General features: G+C 42.5%; 1 protein-coding gene across 3 annotated transcripts in view; it reads right to left on the minus strand.

The window, feature by feature from the left end:
* PAPOLG (poly(A) polymerase gamma) overlaps positions 1-26,444 on the minus strand; it is a 246,617-nt gene that overhangs the window by 97,853 nt on the left and 122,320 nt on the right. For all 3 annotated transcript variants that reach the window (XM_029593721.1, XM_029593722.1, XM_029593720.1), the window contains exon 20: positions 25,752-25,817. In XM_029593721.1, the coding sequence (XP_029449581.1) occupies positions 25,752-25,817 (66 nt within the window). The remainder of the gene's footprint in view (positions 1-25,751; positions 25,818-26,444) is intronic.

Consider the following 26,444-nt stretch of genomic DNA (forward strand, 5'->3'; position numbering starts at 1 on the left):
GTGAGACTTAGAGGTGAAAGGGAAGCATATGTAGGGGCTAAAGAGGAAAAAAAATCAAAATTGCTTAATATTTCTATTCCGTGTTCACTGTGGAAGGGCCTGTAGCAGGACCACAAAATGAAGACAAAAAATTAGAAGCAAGGTAAAAATCATTTTTTTAGAACAGTATGTTCATGAGAAGCTAAACTTAAGGTACATAAGGTGATAGGGTCGGTTAGCCTGACTTCAGTGCCAGGAAAAATAGTAGAAAGTGTTCTAAACATCAAAATCACAGAACATATAGAAAGACATGGTTTAATGGAACAAAGTCAGCATGGCTTTACCCAGGGCAAGTCTTGCCTCACAAATCTGCTTCACTTTTTCGAAGGAGTTAACATGTGGATAAATGTGAACCGGTAGATGTAGTATACTTGGATTTTCAGAAAGCGTTTGACAAAGTTCCTCATGAGAGGCTTCTAGGAAAAGTAAAAAGTCATGGGATAGGTGGAGACGTCCTTTCATGGACTGCAAACTGGCTAAAAGACAGGAAAGAGAGAGTAGGATTAAATGGACAATTTTCTCAGTGGAAGGGAGTGGACAGTGGAGTGCCTCAGGGATCTATATTGGGACCCTTACTTTTCAATATATTTATAAATGATCTGGAAAGAAATACGACAAATGAGGTAATCAAATTTGCAGATGACACAAAATTGTTCAGAGTAGTTAAATCACATGCAGATTGTGATAAATTGCAGGAAAACCTTGTGAGACTGGAAAATTGGGCATCCAAATGGCAGATGAAATTTAATGTGGGTAAGTGCAAGGTGATGCATATAGGGAAAAATAACCCATGCTATGATTACACAATGTTGGGTTCCATATTAGGTGCTACAACCCAAGAAAGAGATCTAGGTGTCATAGTGGATAACACATTGAAATAGTCTGTTCAGTGTGCTGCGGCAGTCAAAAAAGCAAACAATGTTGGGAATTATTAGAAAGGGAATGGTGAATAAAACAGAAAATATAATGCCTCTGTATTGCTCCATGGTGAGACTGCACCTTGAATACTGTGTACAATTCTGGTCACCGCATCTCAAAAAGGATATAATTGCAATGAAGGTACAGAGAAGGGCTACCAAAATGATAAGAGGAATGGAACAGCTCCCCCTTGAGGAAAGACTAAAGAGGTTAGGACTTTTCAGCTTGGAGAAGAGATGGCTGAAGGGGGGATATGATAGAGATGTTTAAAATCATGATAGGTCTAGAACGGGTAGATGTGAATCGGTTATTTACTCTTTCAGATAGTAGAAAGACTAGGGGGCACTCCATGAAGTTAGCATGGGGCATATTTAGAACTAAATCGGAGAAAGTTCTTTTTTACTCAACGCACAATTAAACTCTGGAATTTGTTGCCAGAGAATGTGGTTAGTGCAGTTAATATAGCTGTGTTTAAAAAAGGATTGGATAAGTTCTTGGAGGAGAAGTCCATTACCTGCTATTAAGTTCACTTATAGAATAGCCACTGCCATTAGCAATGGTTACATGGAATAGACTTAGTTTTTGGGTACTTGCCAGGTTCTTATGGCCTGGATTGGGCACTGTTGGAAACAGGATGCTGGGCTTGATGGACCCTTGGTCTGACCCAGTATGGCATTTTCTTATGTTCTTATAGGATACACTGGAGGGTATTGAGGGTACTTAAAGAAATCTTGGCAGCTACACTGACCAATCTTTTCAATGCTTCTTTAGAGTTGAGAATAGTTATGGAGGATTGGAGAAGGGCAGATTAGGTCCTTATTTATAAAAGTGGAAGTAAGGAGGAGGCTGGGAACTATAGGCCAGTTAATTTGATCACCACAGAGGAAAGACTAATAGAATCACTGCTAAGACACAGGACAGTGCAAGATCTGAGGTAGCATGTTTTTATTAGAGGTACATTTTGTCAAATTAATCTAATCAATTTCTTTGATTGGGTGACCAGAGTTGGATCAAGGGTGAACATTTGATATAGCATACTTGGTTTTCAGTAAGGCCTCGACACTTTTGTATGGGAGACATAAATTAGCTTCCATACCAAAGGCGCTCAAAGTGACTGACTGGTTTAGAAACTAAGTAGGTGGTGATAAAAGGTAGAGGTATGCCTCCAGTTATCAGTCCTGGGACAGATTGACATTTTTGTGAGCAACATAGCAGAAGGAGTGTCAGAAAAGATTTGTCCTTTTGCAGATACCACCAAAATCTGGTACAGGGTAGAGAGCAAGGAAGGTGTGGAAAACATGAAGGGATCTAGCAAAGCTAGAGGATTGCTCTAGAGACTGGCAGCTAAGATTGAATATTTAAAAAGGCAAAGTAATGCATTTAGACTGCAAAAACCCAAGAGAGGTACAGTATTGGAGGCAAAATTCTTCTAAGCACAAAAGGGGAGTGAGATCTGTTGGTGATTATGTATCTGATGATCTTAAGGTGGCCAAACAGATAAAGGGACAACAAGAGCCAGAAAGATGCTTGGTTGCATAAGGACAGGAATGATGAACAGAAAAAATAGTGTTCCTGCATAGGTCTTTGGCGAGACCTCATTTGGAACACAGTGTACAATTCTGGAGACTGCATATTCAAAAAGGATAAACAGGTTGGAGTCAGTCCAGAGGGTGGCTACTAAAATGATCAGTGGTCTTATTTGTCTGTCCCCATATGCTTTAGAACTATCTAAACATGTACACCCTGGAGGACAGGAGAGATATGGAGATATGATAGAGATATTTAAATCTCAAATATTTCCATGCACAAAAGGCTAGCATCTTTCAATGGAAAGGAGGCTCTAGAACAAAGGGATCATGGTGAGGGTGGAAAGGGGGTAGACTCAGGAGTAATCTTAACTATTTACTTACAGAGAGGGTAGTGGATGCATGGAATGGCCTCCCATTGGGAGTGGGAGGCAAAACCGGTATCTGAATTCAAGAAAGCATGTGATAAATGCAGGGGATTTGAGGGAGTGATAGGAATTGTAAGGCTAGATAAATCAGGCAGATAGGCAGACTAGATGGGCATGGTCCTTTTCTGCCATATTTCCATGTAGATTGGAATACGTGATTCCAGCTTTGGAGTGAAACTGATCTAGTTTTCAGGATACCCACAATTGATATATATGCAGTATACTTGCATGGATTTCTTCCACTATATGCAAATCTCATGCCTATCCATTGTGGATATCCTGAAAACCAGACCTGTTCGCAGCACTCTAGGACAAGAATTGATATTTCTGATGTAGATTCTTGAGTTACTAAATATAGAAACATTAATCAGTTTGACTTGGCAAGCTTAAAAGCTGAAGTTTATATTCTGATTCATGTAACAGGTTGAATGAACAGTATACAGTGCTATTCAAAAACACATTTTGATTAAAAGTGTTTTGTGCCATTAACACTAATTTCTCCTTTTCACAACTTTTTTCTTTTTTAGTTAGGAAACTGCTTTTATTTAATGAGGCTCCAAAGCAGGAGTGTTTGTGGTGGGGAATTTGAGCACAAATTGCATTAATACTAGACAAATTATAACAGCAGTTTACATCCACCACCTAGTGGGCTGAACATAGAACAGCATGAACAGAACTGATCAGTGCACAAGTAATACAGTGTTAGACATTAGAAGAAAGCAAGCAAAACAATGCTTCCTGCTTCAAATTCAGCCCAGATATTTTACTTGCACTAAAGGGGCTGACTCGTCCCCAACTAAGGTGGGGTTCGCCACAACCAGCAAGGTGATCTGCCTCTGGAGCAAGGGAGGGGGGCAGGGGCTGGGCCAAACAAACAGAATTTAAAGGTGAGCCAGCCTGCCCCCCAACCTCTTCTTTCGGCCGTTTTCTTGTGTTAGGTTTTCCTTCCTATGCACCCAATCTTTGTTGCCTTGTGATCTCCCTCTGTCGGAAGCTGTGGGTCATGGGATTTGGGTGCAGGGGAGTAGTTGAAGTGGTGTTGGACCAACTTGCAGCATTCAGCGACACGGGATATTTGACCATAAAAACACAAAAAAACCTTGGGGCAGTTTGATGTCTTGTACTACACTGTTTGGGCATTCTTGGGTAGAGGGAGGTACAGGGTGCAAACCACTGTGGGATGCTGGCTGTGCCGGCTCTGTATTCCTGGAAGTGATTTATAGTGCAATAATGGTATTGAGCGTGGATCCAGAGTGGTTTTCTTGGTGTTTGCTGGGCAGCAATTCTGGTCAGTAATAGGTTGTATCACTGGGTTGCCTATTTGGATGCAGCAGAGGTACTTTGCCAGGTAGAGGGGTGAACAGCATGGTTACTGAATGTGCAAATATGTAAGTCCATTGTGCAGTGTATGGTGGCAGCCAGTTCGGCATCAGCCATGTGCCTGGATGTCTGGCTGCAAGGAAGGGAGGATGGTCATTTACATTTATTTAAGAATTTTTTATATACCGGGGCACGTTAAAAACATCACCCCGGTTCACAATGTAAAGTAACGTAGCAACAGGCTTTACAATAATTTAGAATAGATAAGCATAAACAAACATTATTTAGCTTTACTATAAATTAGAATAGATAAACATTATGACAACTGTTCAACTTGGGATAGGTGGTTTATCAGGTGATTACGTGATAAACTCTTAAGGAGAGTAGAAGAGAAAAGGTGAATGGAATATGGGCGGGTAAGGAGAGAACTCTTAGGAGGGTAGAAGAAAAATAGGTTCTTTAACTATTCATAAGGTGACAGGTAAGAGGGCGGATATGGAGGGGTAGGAGGAGGATGGGGCTGTTGAAATGGGAGGAGGAGGAGGGGGGGTGGGCCCAAATCCATTGGGCCCTGGATTTGGCAAAGGACATCCTATGGTATCTGTGCATACAATTGGCAGGATTTGAGGAGCAGCAGGAGGGCTGAGGTCTGCTGCATTCCATCTATGCTGTGTTTCATTTGGCAGAGGGCAGTCTTCGGCTGCTTTTCTGTGGTTGGCTTTTGCCAAAAAACTCTTGGCTTGCTTAATCTGTTTTTGCATTTGGTGTAACAATGTTTGTTGTGGCCTATTTAAGATAAAAATAGTAATGTTTGTTTTTGGAAAATTTTATCTCTTATTGTGTGGTCTGCAGCTTTTCTTGTCTGCTCCTACACATGAACCAGTCTGTGGGGTCTTGGAGGCCCCCATATTAAGAACATGCCATACTGGGTCAGACCAAGGGTCCATCAAGCCCAGCATCCTGTTTCCAACAGTGGCCAATCCAGGCCATAAGAACCTGGCAAGTACCCCAAAACTAAGTCTATTATGGTGTATCCAGGGGTATTGGTCTGTCTGATGGGCAGTGACACGTGGCTACTCTGTGCTGCTTTTGCATCCAGGCACCCATTCACTATAGACATGGTAGCATTGTGCAGCAGACTATGGTGGTGACTGCTGCTCAGCGCCTGTCACCCCAGGCTTGTGCTCAGGTAGGTAATGTTGCATTGAAAACAGTGATCTGTCGCACCCATGGATTTGTTGGCTGAATTTTGCTGGGTGAGAAGCCTCTCTTGATTCAGGTAAGGCTGCTTGAGTATGCATTGTTTTGGGTTTGGCTATGGAAGCAGTCCTATGCTTTTCCCTTGTGTCTGCATGTCAGTATCCCAGGCACTGGGAGTCTGAGCCTACAGACCAGGACATGGGGTTTCGTGGCAGTGGATGCTTTTTCAGAAGCTTCGGTGTTGGCCTTCCCAATTGTCCCCACGCTGTGCATCGTCCTCTTTCCCTGGCAGGTCATGCTGTATCAAAGTTACTGCAGGCAACAATTTTGGGTTGAGCAACCTCCTTTGGTCAGACAAGACCCCAGAACATGCTTTATGGACCTTTGCTTATGCTACAGTCTTCCCAGGTTACCGTGCTGGGGGTGGTATGAGCATCCATTTGTTGGAAGCCAGTGTCCTAAGAACATAAGTTACCAGTGGTGGCAGTGGCTGCTCTAAGCTAAACACTACTGGTAGTGGCCAGTGGACTTCTCCTCCAGGAACGTATCCAGACCTTGTAGGCTCGGCTGCAGTGGCTGCCCTGGCCACTTCTTCCGGCAGAAAATTTCATATCTTGGTTCTGCATCGAGTGAAGAGATTCTCATTTGTTTTGGGTATGCTGCTTGCTGGCTTCATGGAGTACCCCCCTAGTTCTTCTATTATCCAAAAATCTCTTATGGCACCCAGATACCGTGTTTCCTAGGTCTTAGCATTCCCTTGGTAGTGATGCTCCTGTTGCATGGACTAAGTGAGCATATCGTATGTTCTGGGTGAGGAGCAAAATCTTTATACATCTAAACTGCCAGCATGGATAGTTCTTAATTTTATCATTTTACCCCACTTCCCTATTGAACAATTTCCTTTTAGCTTTAGCACCCCTCTTTAAATTACAATTACTCAGTGTTACAATTACTCATTTTCTCCAATCTGGATTATTGTAATTCCCTATTATTCGGACTACCGCTTTCCAGTATCCATCCCCTTCAAATCTTACAGAACATAGGGGCCAGAATTCCAACAGGTACAAAAAAATACGAACATAACACTCCAATCCTAACATCTCTACACTGGCTCCCAATAAAATTTCGAAGAGATTATAAAATTGACCATTCTACACAAATTAATACACGAAGAAAAAACTGACTGGTTAGGTGCAGCTATCAGACTCCATGTACCGCAGCAAAATCTTTGCTCTGCCAACAAAGGCCTTTTGACAATTCCCTCTGTTCGATCCACACAACTCATCTCAGTCCAGGAACGTGCAATTTCTCTCGCTAGCCCTAAACATTGGAACACACTTCCAACCGAACTAAGACTACAACCAAGCTTGAAAACATTTAAGAAGGAATTAAAAACCTGGTTGTTCAAAGTTTATCAAGACCCACAATAACAGTTTCACAACCATCTCCCACTTTCCCTAAACTATTGAACTTCACTTTTACTACTTATAACTTTTTAATATTTCTCCTCTAATTATCTTAATTTTATGTACTTGTTTTACCTGACTTATTACATTGTATTGTATCAATTTTAAGTGTTTTTATTTATATTGAAATTTGTAAACAGTTATGATGGCAAAACCGAATGACTGCATATAAAACTCACTAAATAAAAGGCTCTTAGCGACCAGATATATTTGGTGTTGATCCCATGCTGCTTGATATTGTTTCATTTCATTGGTGGTGGCACAGAATCTATCCAGGACTCAAAATAGAAAGGGTCACCATTGGTTTCCAGGGATTTGGTTCAGCAAGTACTTTAATGCACTGTGTGATGGGTCAGAAGGATGACCATGACTGGGGATTGGTAGGTATTTATTTATTTTTATATACAGATGTTCCTATATACAATACATATCGCACCGGTTTACATGGAACTGAACTGTCGCCTCAGGGGTGGATACATTGTAACATGTTGACAAAGAACTTTTAGGGGGACATTCATAAACAAGGTTAACTGAAACAGGGTACAAAATCAGAAAACGTATGTACAGTGGTATGGATACAGTCTATTGCTTCAAGTTTTAGCTCTCAGGGAAGGCTTGGGTGAATAGCCAAGACTTTAGCTTCTTTTTGAAAGTTGCTAGGCAAGGTTCTTGGCGGAGGTCCGGTGGAAGCCGGTTCCAAAGAGGGGGACCTGCAGTGGACAAAGCTAGTTTCCTCAGTGAAGTTTTAGCCTGGTGGGTGTGAAGCATGTTCTGGTATGCACTTCTGATCGGCCTCTTTGAGGTGTGCTGCTGTAGTTGAAAAGATAGGTTGAGGGGGGAGATGTTGTGTAGAGCCTTATGAATCATCATGAGTGCTTTAAAGTGTATCCTGAATTTTATAGGCAGCCAGTGAAGGTTCTGGAGGATAGGGGTGATGTGTTCCCTTTTTTTGGTGTTAGTGAGGATTCTAGCCGTCGCATTCTGGACCATCTGAAGTGGTTTGATGGTGCTAGCGGGCAGGCCCAGGAGGAGAGAGTTGCAATAATCCAGTTTTGGGAGGATGATAGACTGTAGTACCAGGTGGAAATCTCGGAAGTGTAGGTAATATTGCTACTTAGATAAGGAAAATGCAGAATTATAAATTCTCAATCTGCTAGGTTTGGATAGTCATGCAATTGCATTTGGATTCCTTTATTCAGTACCCCTGCATCATAAATACTTGACAGAGTTGCTGGTTATAGGGGATACCCACTATCCCTGATGCTTTCTTTAGCAGGGCATCTAGACATGTGTCATGCTGTGATTTACTCTGGGTAGGTGAGACCTTTGGCCTTCATTCATACATTGGGATAGGCTCTGGCAAGGATTTGGAAATGAGTAGTTAACTTTAGTTTGTTAATTACTTTATTGAATTTGGGGCATTTGGGTCTTCAGGCATCCACACTATTCTGTTCGCATTTCGAGTGAGTTGATCAGCTACACTGCCTATCCTGCCCGGAATAAGATTACTGCATATTCTCATGATTCTATGTTAGGTGGCTATTCTGATGGATGGGGGCAGGGAAGCACCAGCTGGTCAGATTTTTTCACAATAGCACTCTACCTGCCCAGACTGGCGCATATAGCATGCCCCTATAAGGTATTTGGGTCAGCCTGTAGCAATAGTAGCTCTGACACCGGATTTCTTTTCTCTTCAGGAGGTGTTGCCCCTGCCAAAGCTTGGTTGTTCAAGCAGGATTTCATCTAGTGTTCATGGGGTGGTATCATAGCTTGTATAGCATTGGGGCTAACAAATTTAATGTTCTCTTTGCTACAAGTGAATGGAAGGGTGATTCATAAATGCCTATGATCTAGTCTCTAACTTATACACGATCTTATTGGAAGGACCCCTTTTGAAAAGTAACCTCGAAATATTATGAGCCAATCGTCCAATATTTGCTAATACAGTAGCAAAGTTTATTCAGTATAAGTTCCATTTGAGTTTCTGGCTCTTGCAACCTTGCACTATACAATAGTTAACACATTTATCATCGCTTGGGCTCTAGACCAAGCACTAGGCAATTTTAGTGCTATTCAACTATGTTCTAGAAATGAGCTTAGGAGAGTTGGGGGTGATTCAGGACTACAATATGCTCATTTGATGATTACTGCATACAGCATACAGCACATTCAACATAAACTCCATAGGTTTTGGGATGGAGGGCTCGACAGACTCAGTGATAATCAGCACATTCCAGAATGGAAGCAGTCACATAGGTGGGTGACAATATGCAGTACCCTCCTGTGGATTTTGAGGGGATGGTGCTATCTCCGGAGCAGTATGTATTTCGAGTAAGACTGAACAAGAGCATTAGGTGTTAAAGCTCTAGGTAGATTGTAAGATATGGCTGCAGCTGGGTTGGTGGGGTGCCCATGGCAAGAGAGGTGTCATTACCTTGGGCTTGACCACAACCCGGAGTGCATGGCATGTGCAATTCTTGAAAGCTATCTGGGTAGAGAATACCAAGTAGCATGGTATTCCTGCTCTTACCTTGCATTGGTGGGTGACAGCGAGATGAGTTGACTGTCAAGTCTTTAGCTTCAATGGCTGCATCTTCCAGAATTGTGTTGGCATGCTTAAGGAGTGACACCTGCACTTTTATGAAGTATGACTTCAGCACACTGCTGAGAACTTTGTTGGTGATCAGGATCAAATGCAAGATAACCTGAGGGGTAAGGCTTCGACAGCCCTGTGTAGCCCGGTGCTACTCTGCTGTAGCATACTACTATTAAAGCCCTTGTGAAACTGGATCACAGCTTCGATGGCCCTGCGTCCACAACATTGTTACATTGCAGTAGCAGGATCCTATGGAGCATTTAGTTAATTGAAATTCAACAGGTGATGGTGTGGTCACCCCTGGGGATTGAGAATATTTTAGTAATTGATTTGTAAATTGAAAGTAATTGTTTTGTAATAGTCGTATGCTATGACTTATGCTGTGGCCATATCCATCCAATAAAGATCTTTCAAATAATGGACTGAGTAGTTTCTTACAAATATGATGGCATGGGACAAGGATGGGGTTAATTATAAATGGGCAAGATGAGTAGGATGCACCTGAGATATTTGTGTGCCTGTTTTCAGACCTCTGCAAGTATTACAGCAGTTTGCATCTGCTATACTCTAACCTGGTTCATCTTTGTAGCCCAGATAAATATAGTGGAGACTGTGTTCATTCTGCCTACCAGAGAATGCATAGCTGTGCAAGTGCTCTTGAACCATTAAAGGTCAGAACTCATGTTTTAAACAGCAGCAACTTTCTTGGCTATAAGCTTACTTGCCTTTCCAATTTCTATCCAGTCTGATTTGCTTTTCCAGTTTTTGGTTTTGGACTTTCATTCCCTAATTCTAGTGTTTCCCTCCTTTGTTCTGTGCTTTGAAAAGCATGAGTGTCGTTAGGTCTATTCAAATTGATCTTGGCTGTTTAAATTGCACTTGCACCACTAACAAGCCAAAGAGCCCTACTGCTTCCTTTTCTCTCCATAGAACACTCAGCAACTAACCATCCCTAAGAGGGCAGCAGGGTATTTTAATACATAAATTGAGACTATATAGCTTTATTTTTTGGGGGTATTACATCATTGTTGATTAATTCTACCATTTTTCATAAAAACCAAAGTAACATCCTGGACTGCATTTCTTTAGTTTGCTATCCTTTGCCTAAAACTGAGTGCAGGAGGCAGAGAGTCTCAACTTTCTATTTAACCAGATTAAAAATTAAGTTCCTAAAACTGTTTTTCCTACTTAAAGATGTAAATTAGTACATATTAAGGTCCTCAGACAAAATAGAAATTAATTCCTACTGAATTAACCCCTGAGCAGGTAAATGGTTCAAACTATTCCTCTATTGCAAATGACTGGAGTTTCACAAAGTATGAGGATTTCCTCCCTTTCACTATGTAAATTTGGTTATGCTATAGCACTATTAATGTCAATCTTTACCATTTGTTGATCTTCTAGTCCTTAAAACAGTGTCAAATTTTCTCTTATATGTTTACGTACGAGAAGTACTTAGAGCTCATGTGCATTTTGGTAGGAAATGTTTTAGTCCTGAAAGGTTTATGATCTGCCTGCAGTAGCTGGCATGTGAAATGCTTTCTGTCCAATTAGGGTCTCATTTTAAAAGGAGAAATTCGATTTCTGCCATGTTTACTATAGAAGGTCATATTTTGCTATTTTCATCAATCAATATAGCATTTTGAGATGTTGAGAGTTCAATAGCACTGACTAGGAGCATGTGGAAATTGGATGAAAAGACCCCCTGAAGCAGAACGCGATCGAAACATGGCCATGTCGGGGTGATGTACGGTTTGACATTGACGTTAAGTACTGGTTATTGTTTGGCTCCTGGACTTGGGCAAAGTTGCAATATAAGATCTCTCTCCCCCGAGGATTTTCATGACTTTTTAAAGAAAAAAATAAAATAGTAAAAAAATTTTCTTGACTCTGAATGAGCGAGATGATTAAAGTATAATAAAGTTGGACCAGAGGTAGATACGGCTTGTTATGTTTGCAAGCTGAGGTCATGAAGGTTCTACAAACTACCCGGTTTTTTGGTATATATGAGCCTTGACATGACATATGCCTTTGTGAGGATGAAATCTACTTGGAAATATGCAACCTATAAATCAATTAGAGTTCTTTATTATTGCAATCCCAGGTTTGCTGGAGAAAAGACAAAAAGCTGAGTGAGCTTTTAAGGTCTTTAGTTTGCTCCTGAGAGACGACCATGGTTCTTCTGCAATCTGAAATGTGTAGGGCTTGTTCATTATTGGCAGGTGGCTTTGGGAAAAATCTTGGTAAAATTAGTAGTTTAGGGGCCTATTGATGCTCCAAATAAAAAGGTACTTCTACTTCAAAATCTGGAGGATACAAATACTGTACCACATCCAGATACAAAGCTAGAACTGTGCAACTCCCCTCTAAAAGGCCAATGCACTACTTGCACTTTAAGAGCATGCAACGCTAAAGCTCTTTTGCTAACCAGCCTCTTAAATAAAAAGATTTTCATAGGAATTGAAGCCTGAATTGGACAGAATCCCAAATCCTGACACCAGAAGTCATATGCCAAGTTGACACCTTTCTGGCTTGTATTAAGTTAGCAATAACTTCCTAACTCTCAACCCACTCCTCCTCAAGAGCCAAGATGTGAGAAAGCAATCCACTTGTTCTGAGCAAAGAGGCCCCTGTCGAAAATTGACAACATCTGAGACTCAAAGGCCATCTACCTTATATCTGCAAATCATGGACACCTGAACCATCTTGGAACCATCAGAAACACTCATCCAATATCATCCAAGAGGGAAAACAAAAAATGTTCTGAGGCCCTGGTTAATACTAGGCTTCCTGGCCTTCTGATCTTAACTCCCATCTTTGATTGGAAAACCTTTGTCTTGGTGTTCAGTCCCAATTGCCACAAAGTCCCACCAAGGATTTCCCCACCTGGATTTGAGAGAGGCCTTATCTGGCAGCTCCCCTTCCTGGGGTCTAGCCTGGTGACATAAAATGGTGACCATGCCTTTACATGCTGTTCTGCCCACCGGATTAGCATTCCCACTTCCAAGGAAACCCTTCAGCTCTTGGTTCCTCCCTGTCTGAATACTGTATATGCTACTGCCATTGCATTATGCAGCAGGACTCTTTCAACCTTGCTCCTGACCAGAGGTTGAAAGAACAGCAAGGCTTTCCCAATTGTACTGGACTTTAACCAACTGATTGATCAGGCAATCTGACACCATCCACTGAATCTGTGCAGACTCCCTGGCAACTGACCCCCTCCCCCAGCTGCTCAGATTGCATCCATAGTCACTGCTACTCAAATTGGAATTTCCAAATTCATTTCCTAGGACAAAGTGTCTTGCGAAAGCCAACAGGAAAGACTAAACCTGGCCTTCTCCTGCAGAGGTTAACCTGATCTTGACATTCTGCAACTGGAGGACTCAGAAAGGCCCACATGAGCTGGCACCCAAGGAACCAGGTCTAGTGAGGATGCCATGGATACCAGCACATGATAATCTCATGCTATGCAGGACATTTCCCAGGGTAACAGACAGGCCAACCTTTGAGGTTTCAATCTCCTTTCCACTGAAGAGCACTCATGTCAAAACAAGCACCCAGGTATTTCAAGTTCTGTGATGGATTCAGCTTTCTCTGAAAAAAAGTTGACCATGCAACCTAAACTGCAAGAGGAGAAATAGACTGAACGATGACCATTCTCCTTTGACTTTGCTCGAATCAGCCAACTGTTAGAGTATGGATGTACCAGAATTCCTTCCCTGTGCAGAGTCACCGCTACACAGTCACCCTGGAAAACTTAAGATGAACCATCACCAGCCCAAAAGGGGAGAACCTGAAAATAGAGATGAACGCCCCCCCAGCTCCAGAAACTGAAAGGACCTTGGATAACCTTTCTGAATAGGCCTCAAACAAGTAAGCTTTCATAGAATCCAATGGCAAACTCTCCCTTTCTGACTGCTGCAAATATGGCCTAAAGAGTTTCCATATGAAAGTGGGGCACCTGCAAGAATGCAGTCACTTAGATTCAAAATGGATTTTCAAGCCGTTCTTTTGTTACTGAGCTTAAAAATTATTTGTGGAAATGCAATCAAATTAGTTTTTCTGATTTAACCTGTCCCTAACAATGCAGCCTTGGCAAAACATGGTCCATGTCAAAGGACAGTTTTGACTACTACCAGATATAAGTACATATTTCAAGCATATTCATCATTGCATGGATGTTGAATAAGCCCACACTATTTGAAAGGACTGTGGTTTTTACATTAATTGAAAGTCAGATTGCCTACCTTTATCAGACAACCTTGCATTTGCTATTGACTTGTGTAGTGTGTTCCTGAATATTTCCACTCTTTAAATAGGTTTTATATACTGTCATTCCAAAAGATCACAATGGTTTACACAATCATATCCTTGTTCAGTTTCCACAATCTGGGCTAGCATTCATATATTGGGCCAACAATACATCAGTATATGGATTCAAGGTCATACTCATTTTCATTTCATAGGTCAACATAATATTGTGTACAAGTTCCATTTCTCCTTACATCACACTTTATATAGCTCTGTAATATACTAAATGATTATACTATCATATCTGGCCCTGAGAGTGAATTTATCAGCCTTAGTGGGTAGCAAGTTACATATACAGTAAATTACAATCAGTACAAAACTAATACATCTAGAAGATTAAACAAAAAGATTACATTAAACAAATTAAAAACATCTTAAACATAAAAAATTGCTAGTCATCACCATAAGGCATACTATAATCCCTTGAGATAATTATTTAGGAAAGCTTTGGAGAAGAGATATTTAACATCTTTCTAAAACAATAGATCATAATCCATTTTTAGTTGTTCTGGGAGACTATTCCAAAGGATGTAGCCTGTGATGCTGGAAATTCGAGAATGTGACTCAGCTAAGCGAATGGACTTATGCAGGGATCACCAATCTACCATCTGCCAAATGCAAATCATGAGGACAGTAAAATAAAACTGGTTGTGGAAAAGGAACAAGGCCCTTAATGGCTTTAAAGATTAAGTATTTTAAATTGGATCTACTGCTCTATTGGGAGGCCAGTGGAGTGCAGCCAAAACTGGGGAGATATGTGCATGTAATGAAGTGCCAGAGACCAAGTGGGCTTTTGAATTTTGGATAAGTCGTAGCACATGAATTGTGGTTTTTGGCAGTCCTAGAGAGAATTATAATAATCTGAGTTCAGGACCAATGCTTCAGTTGCCATCTTAAAATATGAAGGATTTAAGAAAGGCTTAATGGACTGTAAAAGGCAGAGTTTATGGAAAGAGCCCCTCACCAAATATTGTAAATGGGGTTATAAAGAAAGCTTAGAGCCAACCAAAATGCCCAGGTCTCTAGCATCAGACCTGATAGGAATAGTAGTAATGTTAACAATCTATCTGGGAAACTGTCTGGTTCCAAGTAACAAAAGTCCTGAATTTTAAGATGGAGATTGTCATCAGAAAGCCATCTGTAATGTGAGAAAAGCAACAAATGCTGCACTAAAGGAGATTGTGATAAGAAAAAAACCTCATCTGTAAACATTTTAGAATTAATATCAAGCGGAGAATAGTACAGAGGTAACATGCAAATATTAAAAAGAACTGGGGAAAGACGGACCATGAGGAACACCTGTATCCAATGGTAATAAACTACAATTGGAATCCCCAATTACTCGGTAGAAGAGATTTGAGAGGAAAGAAGAAAGCCATTGATAGTCTGCAGATGTAATACCTATGGATTGAAGATGGCCTATGAGAATAGAATGACAAAAACCAAACACTGTTAAAAGGTCCAACAATACCAGAAGATATTTTAAGTCCAGAATTAAATCCAGTCTGAATTGAATCAAAATTAGAAGTAAAACTGTTATTGGGGGGGACGGGGGGGGGGGGGGGGACGGGGACCAGCCAAAACCATTGAACCTCATGTAGAATATGGTCATCTAAGAAATCCTGTAGTTGGGTGGGGACTCTCTTCCCAATGAGCTTCACTAACATTGGAAATGACGAGATGGGATGATAAGTCTGAAGGATCTTTTGGTGTAAATATATAAAACCAATAAAATAAAATTAGGAACTCCTTGTGCATTCATAACAAACTGCAGGGGAAACAAAAGGCTCTTTAGCAATCTGTCCCCCAAGGCAACTCACTGAGCACTCAATTCCCCTGCCACAGAGGCCCAAAGTGAGAATTGGCATTTTTCTCCTCCGAGCCGCCTAGCCATGGAATAAACAAAATGGATGCAGTTACAGCTCTGTCGAAATAAGACAGCCCTGCACAGAGCCTCGGAGCTGCTGCTTCATACCAGCAGCCGGTGGAGGGCTTCCCAAGCAGCCCTCTGCTGCCCATACCCAGCCACAAATGAGATGTATGAGGCTCAGCTTGGGGATCTCCACAAGGAAAGCCCTGCTTCCCACACTCCATGAGGGCAGACATACTCAGCACTGCATGGAGGCTCTCCCTGCACCACAGCAATGCACCACTCTGCAAAGCCTGCACTATGGGCAGGACTGCTGCTGAACTGCTCTGCATAACATGCCCAAAACCTCTCTGCTGCATACTGAAGAGGCTTTTTTTTTTTTTTAAATTCTTAAAGGAACCCATCCACTCTAAATAAAGCCTCTGAAAGAATAAACTACTATCCTTTTGAAGTCAGGTGGCCAGGCAGAGTCCAGACAGCAAGTCTGAGGAGTCATGGAATGAGGGAGCCAGCATCATTGGCTATCAAATCCTCAATTCCAAGGTACATCCTAAATTAGAGCCATTGACACCATGATAGACCCTAATTTACTAGGAAGATGACCCCAAGATCAGGACTTAACACCCCTGAGAGTAATTTCTTCAAAGTCCAACTGCAGGTTCAACACCTCTACCATTCGCTGGAGACAGAATATGGAGACTACAGGTGGCATAGTAACCAGTACCAAGAGTCCAGTAAAGCTTTTTGTCTCCATCTGCTGGTAGTGACACTCATCTGGAGGAAAAAAAATGTCACAGTAATGGACCCAGATATTTTTGACTAACATTACAGTAGTTTCACCTTGTAAATCTCAATAGCCCTTGGCGACAAACTTCAGATGATATAACTGACCTTTCATGATCCTCCCAGACAGGTGGTGTTTTTTCTGTAATGGGCATCTGCCTGCAGTCTGAGCAAAACTAAGTTACTGCCCTTTTTGGATATTGTGCAAACGTTTGACAATGCAGATGAGGATATGTTGGAAAGTGAGTAAACCACAACCTGGTTGGATTGGCTTGGCAGATCCAGGCACACTGACCAGGCTTGAGTAAAGCTAGAAAGGTTAAGACATACTAGTGTAGAGAGCTCTATCCATCTATACTAAGGATGGTCTCATTGTGACAGGAAGTAGTTTAGTGGGATTTAGCTCCCACACTTGGGAGACTGCAGTGGAGGAGTTCAGTTATAAAGCTCATTTTGCAGTAAGGATTGAGTTACCCCTTGAAGAAGGCATCTCTGCCTGCTCTTGATTTTGCTTATTTACTTTTGGAAAAGGACCCCATGGCCCCTAGGAAGGAGACCTGGGAATGGAACAAGCGAAAGGGTGCTTTTTTTTTTAAACCAACCTTATGTCACGTTCTCTCGATTTGTGATGAAGAAAGTTGTATTCACCCTTTCCCTCTCACTTTTTAGTTATATTTTCAAGCTATTTCACAATCTGAGTTCCCCAGGACCTGGTGACTCCATGCTCAACACCTACAAGGCATTTGGAGACTTTCATTGAGAGAGATCCAGTAGTCTCTTGAAGTCCTGCAAACAAGGACTCTCCATTCATTCCTGGGAGGAGAAGTGGTTTTGGAGAAGACCAGTGGCGCTTAGTGTTAACTATAAGGATACAGAGATATTGAAGAAAGGAGAGAGGAGTTACAAATCAGTAAGGGCAGCAAGGACAGTAAGGAGAAGGGCTAAGTAAATCCAGTACAGCAGGATAAACTATGCTGAACATGGGACTTTCATTTAAGTCATCTAAATTGAATTGAAAAACCCTAACCACTGAGTGTTGGGTGGGAATTCTATAACTTTCATTGGAAAGCAGCTGTAATACCAGATCAAATTAATTTAACTATGAATTTACTACTGGTCTTTCCAATAAATCTGTAACACTGTTTTGAATTACCCCTTGTAAGCAAATACTGTTTCTTAATCAGTAAAGTTAAGCTGGAAATCAATTTAATCTCCAGCATTAGATTACTGTTATATACAAAAGATAATGCTTACATATGAGGAACTCAGGTCCTTGCAAATATCTGTTTTTTCCCCACTGACAGGGAATTCTGGTCTCAGAGGGGCTTAACAGTAAAGAACCTTTGAACCATCAGAAGCCCTAAATAAAGGTGACCCTGGGACTCCTTAGGGAGTTGTTAGCTCTGGGGTTATACTAGGTTGCCTAAAAGGGTCAAAAACAAAGGCATACTGATTTTTTCTTTTAGAAAAACTGCTGAAAAGACAACTGCCAAAAAAAAGTTGCAAGATGACTGCTAAATGTGATAACATGACCATTCATTCAAAGAAATCCTAGAGGCATGCAGCTTGAGTTGCCATGCATACCCAGAGGAGAGTAAGAAATCCAAAAAAAGCACCAGAAGGGTGAATCAAACAGCAATGCAGTCATCCAGATGTGACTGACTATTCACTTGACTTCAAAGAACCTGTAGCCTCTGGTTTTTACCAACAAGTTTTTACCTACCTCTGTACATATGTTCCTGATTTATGGTTCACAGTTACATTTAATTGAGTTTATGAAAGTTCTCTTTAATAGTTTTCCTGTATACTTGTGTTAATGTATTCTGCCTTGAGGCGACTGTTTTAATGTATTTCCGCCCTGGAGGCGACTGTTCAGTTCCTTGTAAACCAGTGCGATATGTATTCTTTACAGGAACATCGGTATATAAAAATTAAAAATAAATAAATAAATAAATAAAGTTCACAAATTGTTTTAAGAGAAAATATGCTCTTTTTGGCAGTGTTGGAAGATTAGACAAGCTGATATGGGATACTGATATTTAAGTAGAAAGAAATTGATAGTACAAAAGATCAGTATAATATACTCCAGTAGGAAAAGTAACTTTCCAACCATTGACCACAGGATGCTAAATGGAATATTCCTTTTTTAAAATAAAGTAGGCATAAAGCAAAATTGGCTGAAGAGTTTGAGCACTTCGTTTGCTGAGCAAGTTTTCTATACACAAAGCCAAACCTGATAAGCTATTTCCTTTATTATAGCCTGCCTCCCTGAACTACAAGGATCTACCTAGGCAGTAAGATTATTCTGCCATGAACAAGTGACTAGACTTAGTTTCTAGTTGTGAAAATCCCACAGCCCATTTGTTATAGAAGATGGCATGTTGTAATTGCTGGCAGGAGAATTTGCAGGTAGCACTATAGATCAGGGCTTACAGCAAGACAGGCAATTGGCTTAGTGTAGAGCTGTTTGCACCTAAAGTAATCTTTACCACTGGAAAAAAAAAAAGAAAACAGAAAAATGTCCACTCAGAATCCTCCATCTGGCAGCCATTTACATTAATCCAACTTGATCACTGAGGAGACATGTTGCTTTGGTTTGCCAGAAACTGCCCTTTCATACAGGACAGCCAAAGCATGTCCTCAAGCTAGTGATAACATTTGACAGCTTGACCTTTACATTAATGGAGAAATTTACCTGAATTTCGTTTTCCTTACTTAGTATAAATAGATGGACTCAGGACCAGTGGGTTTATGCTCCCCTACCAACAGATGGAGAAGGAACAAGCGGATATCACAGTATATACAACCCTGCAGTTGACCCCAGCCTGCCAGTATTCTCTTCAAAAGCAACTGTGGACAGACTAGCAAAAAAATTGATTAAAAACATGATTACGAACAGATAACTAGAACTGTACTCAACCAACTATAAACACTGAACTCACATAAGATTCTAGGTAACCCGAGCTAAGGACTGGATGAACATTTACCAGTAACTGACACTCAGCTTCTTGCCCTCAGCTGCTGCATGAGTCCATCTGTCTACCCTAAGGAAAACAAAATTATCAGGTAAGTAATTTCTTCATTTCCTAGCATGTAGACAGATGGACTCAGGACCAGTGGAATGTACGAAAGCTAATACCCAAATGGGTGGGAGGCTGCCCGCAGTCCAGTCAACACCGCATGTGCAAAGGCTGCATCGTCCCGGGCATGCACATCAGACAATAAAACCTGGAAAAACTCGCAGCTCGGCAGATATTGACAGGCGACAACAGACTAACCTCCACCCATGACACTGCCTTAGCTCTAGTGGAATGAGCCCTAACTTGAGTAGGCAACAGCTTTCTAGCATCTACATATGTGGCTGTGACCACCTCCTTAATCCAACAAGCTATGGTAGCCTGTGAAGCTGGAGCACCCTGCTTACTCCCGCCATAGAGAACAAACAGGTGATCCATCTTTCGAAAAAAAAAAAAAAAAAAGACTCAGACCTTGAGATACCACACAAGATGCTTAACATCCAAGCAGCACAAAAGGCAAGACTCCTCTGTATCCCTGACCTTATCCAAGGATGGCAAGGAGATGGACTGATTCAAATGAAAGCCCAAGACTACCTTGGGCAAGTAGGATGAACAGTATGCAGCTGTAACGCCCTCAGAGTCACCCAAAGGAATGGCTCCTAGAAAGACAAGGTCTGCAGCTCAGAAATCCAATGCACAGAACATATAGCCACCAGGAACACAGTCTTCAAAGTCAACCACGGTAAGGAAAGGCTACGCAGTGGTCGGAACATTTATTTAAATTCTTTTCTATACTAACATTCATGACAAGTCATATCACATCAGTTTACATCAAACGAAGGTAGTTTACATCAGAGGTGGATTAACCAAAACCTAATCAGTTAAGTGAGGAACGTAAGATGTGGTGGTTATAACAAGGTTAGAAATTCAAAACGATAATTCGAATTCACTAGGTCGCCTGCAGAATAACATAACATAGTAGGGTATCAAATAACTTTAGAGAGGTTAGGAATCTAATGACATTTGTGATGTTTGGGAAAGGCTTGTGTGAACAGCCAGGTCTTAAGTTTTTTCTTGAAGGTCAGTGGGCAGCTTTCCTGGCATAGGTCAGGGGGCATGGCGTTCCACTGAGATGGTCCAGCTCTGGAGAAGACCCATTTGCTAGTGTGGGTGTGCATGATGGATTTGGTGGAGGGGGGTGTGGAGGGTTTGTTTATAGGCTCTCTAACCGGTCTATTTGAGGTGCGGAGTTGGAGCGGCCCACCAAGAAGTCCAGCACCAAATTGACTCCACAATGGAACAGGTAACCTCAAGGGAGGCCTAAGGTACTTCACTCCCTTAAAAAAAACCAAAAAACCTGTCACATCAGGATGAGACAAGGAAGCACCTATTACCAGGCCTCTGAAACAGACAAGAGCTGCAACCTGCACCTTCAAGGAATTAAGGACTAAGCCTTTATTCAATCCATCCTGCAAAATAATTCAGAATGAGGAGATCTTAACCGAACGAGGAACACCCTGAGCCTCACACCAGACCGCAAAAATTCTCCAAACTCACACAAGCCAAGGAAGTCGAGAACTTGCAAGTGTAGAGTAAAATAGCAATCACTGCAGAGAAATAACCACGCATTAACAGGTGAGCCCTCTCAAGGGCCAAACCGTAAGACAAAATAGGAGTTGTATCCTCATGAAGAGCTGGTCCCTGCTCAAGCAGATCCATGTGCGGCGGAAGTTGAAGGGAGACCTTCCCCAGGGGTCGTTGCAAGTCTGCATACCACGGACACCTGGGCCAGACCAGCGCTACGAGGAATACTAGCCCCCAGTGGCCTTTGATCTTGCGAATTATCCTGCCCAGCAAGGGCCTTGGAGGAAAGGCATAAAGCAATCTGTCTTCCAGCCAGACCTGTACGAAAGCATTTATTCCCAGGGACCACAGATCTCTCCTGCAACTGTAGAAGTGAGGAACCCTCACATTTTGAGAAGTCACCAGGTCTAGGAATGGAAGGCCCCAGCGATCCAAACAAACAAACACCTTGGCTGACTTCACCCACTCTCCTGGGTCCAGACTCTCCCTGCTGAGAAAGTCTGCTCTTACATTGTCTTTTCCTGCAATGCGAGTCAGATCTGCATATGACCTGACCATTCCATCAGCTGGTCTATTTCCTGTGACACTTGCTGACTCTTGGTTCCTCCCAGGTGATTGATATAGGCAATTGTTGCTGCACTGTCCCAACATCACACAACTGCTTGATTCTGCAGCCTGTGGATGACCTGTGAGCATGTCAGCCATACCACCTGGGCCTCTAGGTGTTTGATGTTCCAGCAGGACTTCAGCATTCCAGCACCCCTGGGCCATTAACTCCAGACAGTGAGCCACCCAACCATGGAGACTCGCATCTGTCGATGAGTACCAACCAGGTGGAGAGGACAAGGGAACTCCCTTCTCTGATTCTCCTGCAACCACCACTAGAGGCGGGAGCAGATTTCCATCGGCAAGTGGAGCTGAACCGCATAATCCTGAGACTGCGGGTTCCAACGAGAGCGCGCTGAAGAGGACGCATATGCGCCCTTGCCCACGGCAACACTTCCAGGGTAGCTGCCATCAAGTCAAATACTTGTAGGTAGGACCTTATCAGGCGTATGTGCTCAACTGAAGCACTTGAGACATCAATCTCTGGATCCGAAGTTAGAGTAGGAAAAAACTGTCCTTGTGTCAAACCAGACCCCCCCCGACACTAATAACTGATGGTTGAAGGTTGCTCTTGGTCAGGTTCACCACCCAACCAAGCTCCTGCAATAAGGAGATCACCTTGTGACATCAGGCGGCTCTCTTCCCGAGACTTGGCTCGAATCAGCCAATCCAAATACGGGTGTACCAGGATTCCTTCTTTTTACAAGGCTGCCACTACCACCACCATAACTTTGGAAAATATTCTGGGAGTGGTGGCTAGACCAAAAGATAGCATCTGAAACTGATAATGGTGCCCCAACACTGCAAAGCATAGAAAGTGTTTTGTATTCCAGTTGGATGGGAATATGAAGGCAAGCCTTTGAGATCCAAGGGGGTCAGAAATTCCCCTGATCACACCGCCATTATTACAGAGCGTAATATTTCCATTCAAAATGAGTCACCTTCAAGTGACAACTGACCCACTTGAGATCCAAAAAGGGATGAAGAGAGCCCTCGTTCTTGGGCACAACAAAATAAATGGAATATCGCTCCATACTTTGAGACGTGGGCACTGGAACCACAGTCCCTTGTCTAAGCTGCCTTGGAAGCGTGAACTCCACTGCCTGCTTCTTCTGCAGGGAGTGACAATGGACACCATGAAGTCCTGAGGAATATTGTGAAATTCCAGTGCATACCCTTCACATATCACTTTCAGGACCCACTGGTCCGACGTGATCTCGACCCACCTCTGATAAAACATCCCGCTTTTTCCTGTTCCGGAAGGTGGGTCGGCAAGCCTTCACTGGGAAGCTTGGGAAGGTCCACCACCTGAGCCCACTCCTCTCGGCTGCCAGGGACGAAAGGACAGACCTACTGAAAGGCCGAGTCCGCTGAAAGGTAGTCTCTCTGTAGGGATGAAGACACCTGGAACCCTGGAAACGACCCCTCTTACCAAAGAGGTATTATAACTGTTTATCCCCTGGCAACCGAGGCACCATAGACTCGCTCCACTTACTGGCCAGTTTCTCCAAATTGCTCCCAAACAAGAGCAAGCTTTTAAAGGGCATCTTGGCAAGATTGGCTTTGGAGGCTGTGTCAGCTGACCAATTTCACAACCAGAGTTGACACCTAGCTGCTATCACCGAAGTCACTCCTCTAGCTGAGGTCTGGACCAAATCACAGCCTGTATCTGCTAAAAAGGTGGCAACAAGCTCCATAACCACTCTGGAATTCCCAGACTCAACCACCTGAGAGAAGCAGCAGACAAGATCTTGCCACTAGGGTGCAACAAGAGAATCTGTAAATTCATCGCCACTGCAAAGGCTTGCTTAAGAAAAGCCTCAATCCTATCATTTACATCCTTCAAGGCCGCTCTACGGGGATAGTTGTCCGCTTAGATACGGCACATACTAGAGCATCCACTTTGGGGAAACTGCAAACACACAGCCGGATCCAGGGTGTAAAGGCCTTCCAATGTCAGACCCCCTTTAAAATTTGTCTCTGGGGCAATCCATTCCAGATCAATCAATTCCTGGATGGCATCCATCACCGGGAAAAAGCAAACACGAGGCCTTTATGTAAGGAAACCAAAATGGCATTCTTCCTTGGTTTTGACTGCATCCAAACCAGAACACCCAGCTGTTGCAAGGTCTGGGAAATCAGGGCCAGCAGTTCATCTCTACGAAAGAACGGCAACATGGTTCAATATGAATCCAGCCCTGGAGTAATTTCTCCATCTTCCAGGGAATCAGGATTAACCTCTTCAATGCCATCCAGATTCCTATCTGAATACCCGCAGGGAGCAGAGGCAAGCCCTGGTACTTAAGCATAGGACTGGAAGAGGGAGGAGCCACTGGCTGAGGGTCCAACTGGACAGAAATGGGGGAAGGGGAGGACTGCCCTTAGAGAGGCTTGTAAACCTTGAAAAAAATTCCACCCAAGAAAAAGCAGCCGAGTCCAGACCAAGCTCAGAAAGAACTAGTCCTACAGAACTGCCTTTTGCCTGTGGAGAAGCCAGTCAAGGAAGAACAAAGATCTGGCATCCCCCAGTCAAGGCCGTGATCAACCCATCAGAATGGGAAGAGCCAGCTTAGCAAAATCCGAAGACGACAACTCTCCCTCTGAGGGTCTGAACAGCACTGACAGGCTAGAAGCCAGGTCAGGCTGAGAAGCCCTAATATGACAGGCAACATAAATAGGAAGATGTTTATGCTTCTTGCTTACCGGTGTCATTGCTGCAGTAAATGTGTGTTGGAACAGCTCACGCTCAAAAAATGAAATGCGCCCAAAAATAAGTGCCTAGAAGAAAGTGTGGCAAGGTGCACGCCCAACCTGTGCACTAAGTTAAGTGTGTAAAAATGTTTGTGCACGTAAAAAGCGTGCCCAAAAACAGAGTGCACAATGAGTGAGTAGAGCAGACACTGCGCTCACTGACAGCCTATAGAGGGCAGAACACACACACAAGAGTGAGCTAAAATGGCCACCACGGCCTACAAGAAAAAACCTAAGCGTGGGGACTAGCCCGCCAGGCTGCCCAGTTTCCCAACCCCAATGGGAGCAGGAACGAGTGTTGGCATTGCTCACAGAGACCAGAGACCGGAGGAAGTCCTGAAGCCCCTCTGTCTCTGATTCAGGTAAAAAACATTTTTTAAATTTTTTTTTTTAAAACCTTAGAGCTCAGCACTTACTGGCTGAGAACAGAGACCATCTCCGGCTGTGGGGGGAGAGGGCATCTGCCGTCACCACTGCGCTCTGTCTCCTGCACCCATTGCCTTTCAGCTAAACTAGTAGCTAATTCCTCTCCAGGAAACCCAGCTACCTGATCAAGGCACACCTGAGGGACCATGGAAATTGCCTCAGGAATTCTCAACTGGGAGGGGGACGTTTAGGTATCACTGCAGAAGATTAGTGCTTTCTTTTCCTGAATTTAAAATTTCAGATTCCTCCTCTCAAAAAGCTCAAAGCAATCCCCATAAGGAGATGCATGTTCACCATCTGAGAGAGAATAGTGGCAGGCTGGGGGTCACTGCAGGGTTATATATATACTGTGATGTCAGCTTGCTCAGTCTTCATCTGCTGGCAGGGAAGCATAAACCCACTAGTCCTAAGTCCATCTGTCTACACACTAGGAAAATTAATTTTCTTTAAGGAGACTGCAACATTACTCTTTCAGAAAGGGTTGTAAAATGTTAGTAATATTTCCTGATCTAGGTTTCACACTTAAAGAATGAATCCTCACTCTGGTGGCAGAAGGCTCTTTAAATCCAGCAGTACATTACCATTTTCAACTGGAAATATTTAAAACTAAAACCTATGCACACATTTAAATAGCAATACAAACTTCACACTAGACAGCATGTATTCCTTGTTATTTAATTCCTAATAGGTTGTGTTCTGAATTCTGGTTGGGTGTTCCAACAACTTTTTGTAGATTGTAATCCTCCAAACATGTTAAAGTAAACAAAAAAAAAGTATAAATATGCATTCAAAATTTTACCTAAGGCAAAGTCATTCAATTTAGCTGTAGAAAGATTTTGCAATAAACAGGAGCAATTGTGAAAAATGTTTTTACTATTGCAATTAAGAGAAGTGTAGAATTATCTCTTACCACAATATTTCTCTTTACATCTTCAGGGGAAGAATGTTCTTTGCATGCACAATCCAAATCAATCAGCTGCAAGGGTGAAAGGGAAAAATTAAACAGATTCAAGCTCAGACCCTTAAAGATAAGTAAACAGGTAAGTAATCACAGTAAGATTTATGAGTTACAGAATTCTAAATTAGTGGCTACAGAAGGTTTACATCCCCCTCCCAAAATGCATTAACCATGTTTATTCCATGTACCATGCATTCTACTCCACAAATGTCAAGTGAAAAATATATTTCAGAATTCCTTAAAATAAGGTAGAAATAAAAACATGGAATAGCTCAGTTGAAAGCAGAGTTGCTTACCTGTAACAGGTGTGCTCCAAGGACAGCAGATTTAGTCCTCACACATGGGTGACATTGGATGGAGCCCTGCACAGAAAACTTGTGTCAAAATTTCTAGAAACTGACTGGTACACTAAACATGTCCAGCATAAGCTCACCATATGGGGTTCTCCTTCAGTCTTATAACAGTTCACGAAAAAGGAAATAAAAAAACCCGAGAAACCCAAATCTGTGGGGTGGCAGGCAGATTTTGTGAGGACTAAGATTCTGCTGTCCTTTGAGAACAGCAGTTACAGGTAAGCAACTGTTTTCTCCAAGGAAAAGCAGGGTGTTGGTCCTCACACATGGGTGATTAAGTAGCTTCAGGCCG

This window comes from Rhinatrema bivittatum, chromosome 3 (genome assembly GCF_901001135.1).
Source record: "Rhinatrema bivittatum chromosome 3, aRhiBiv1.1, whole genome shotgun sequence".
Taxonomy (NCBI): domain Eukaryota; kingdom Metazoa; phylum Chordata; class Amphibia; order Gymnophiona; family Rhinatrematidae; genus Rhinatrema; species Rhinatrema bivittatum.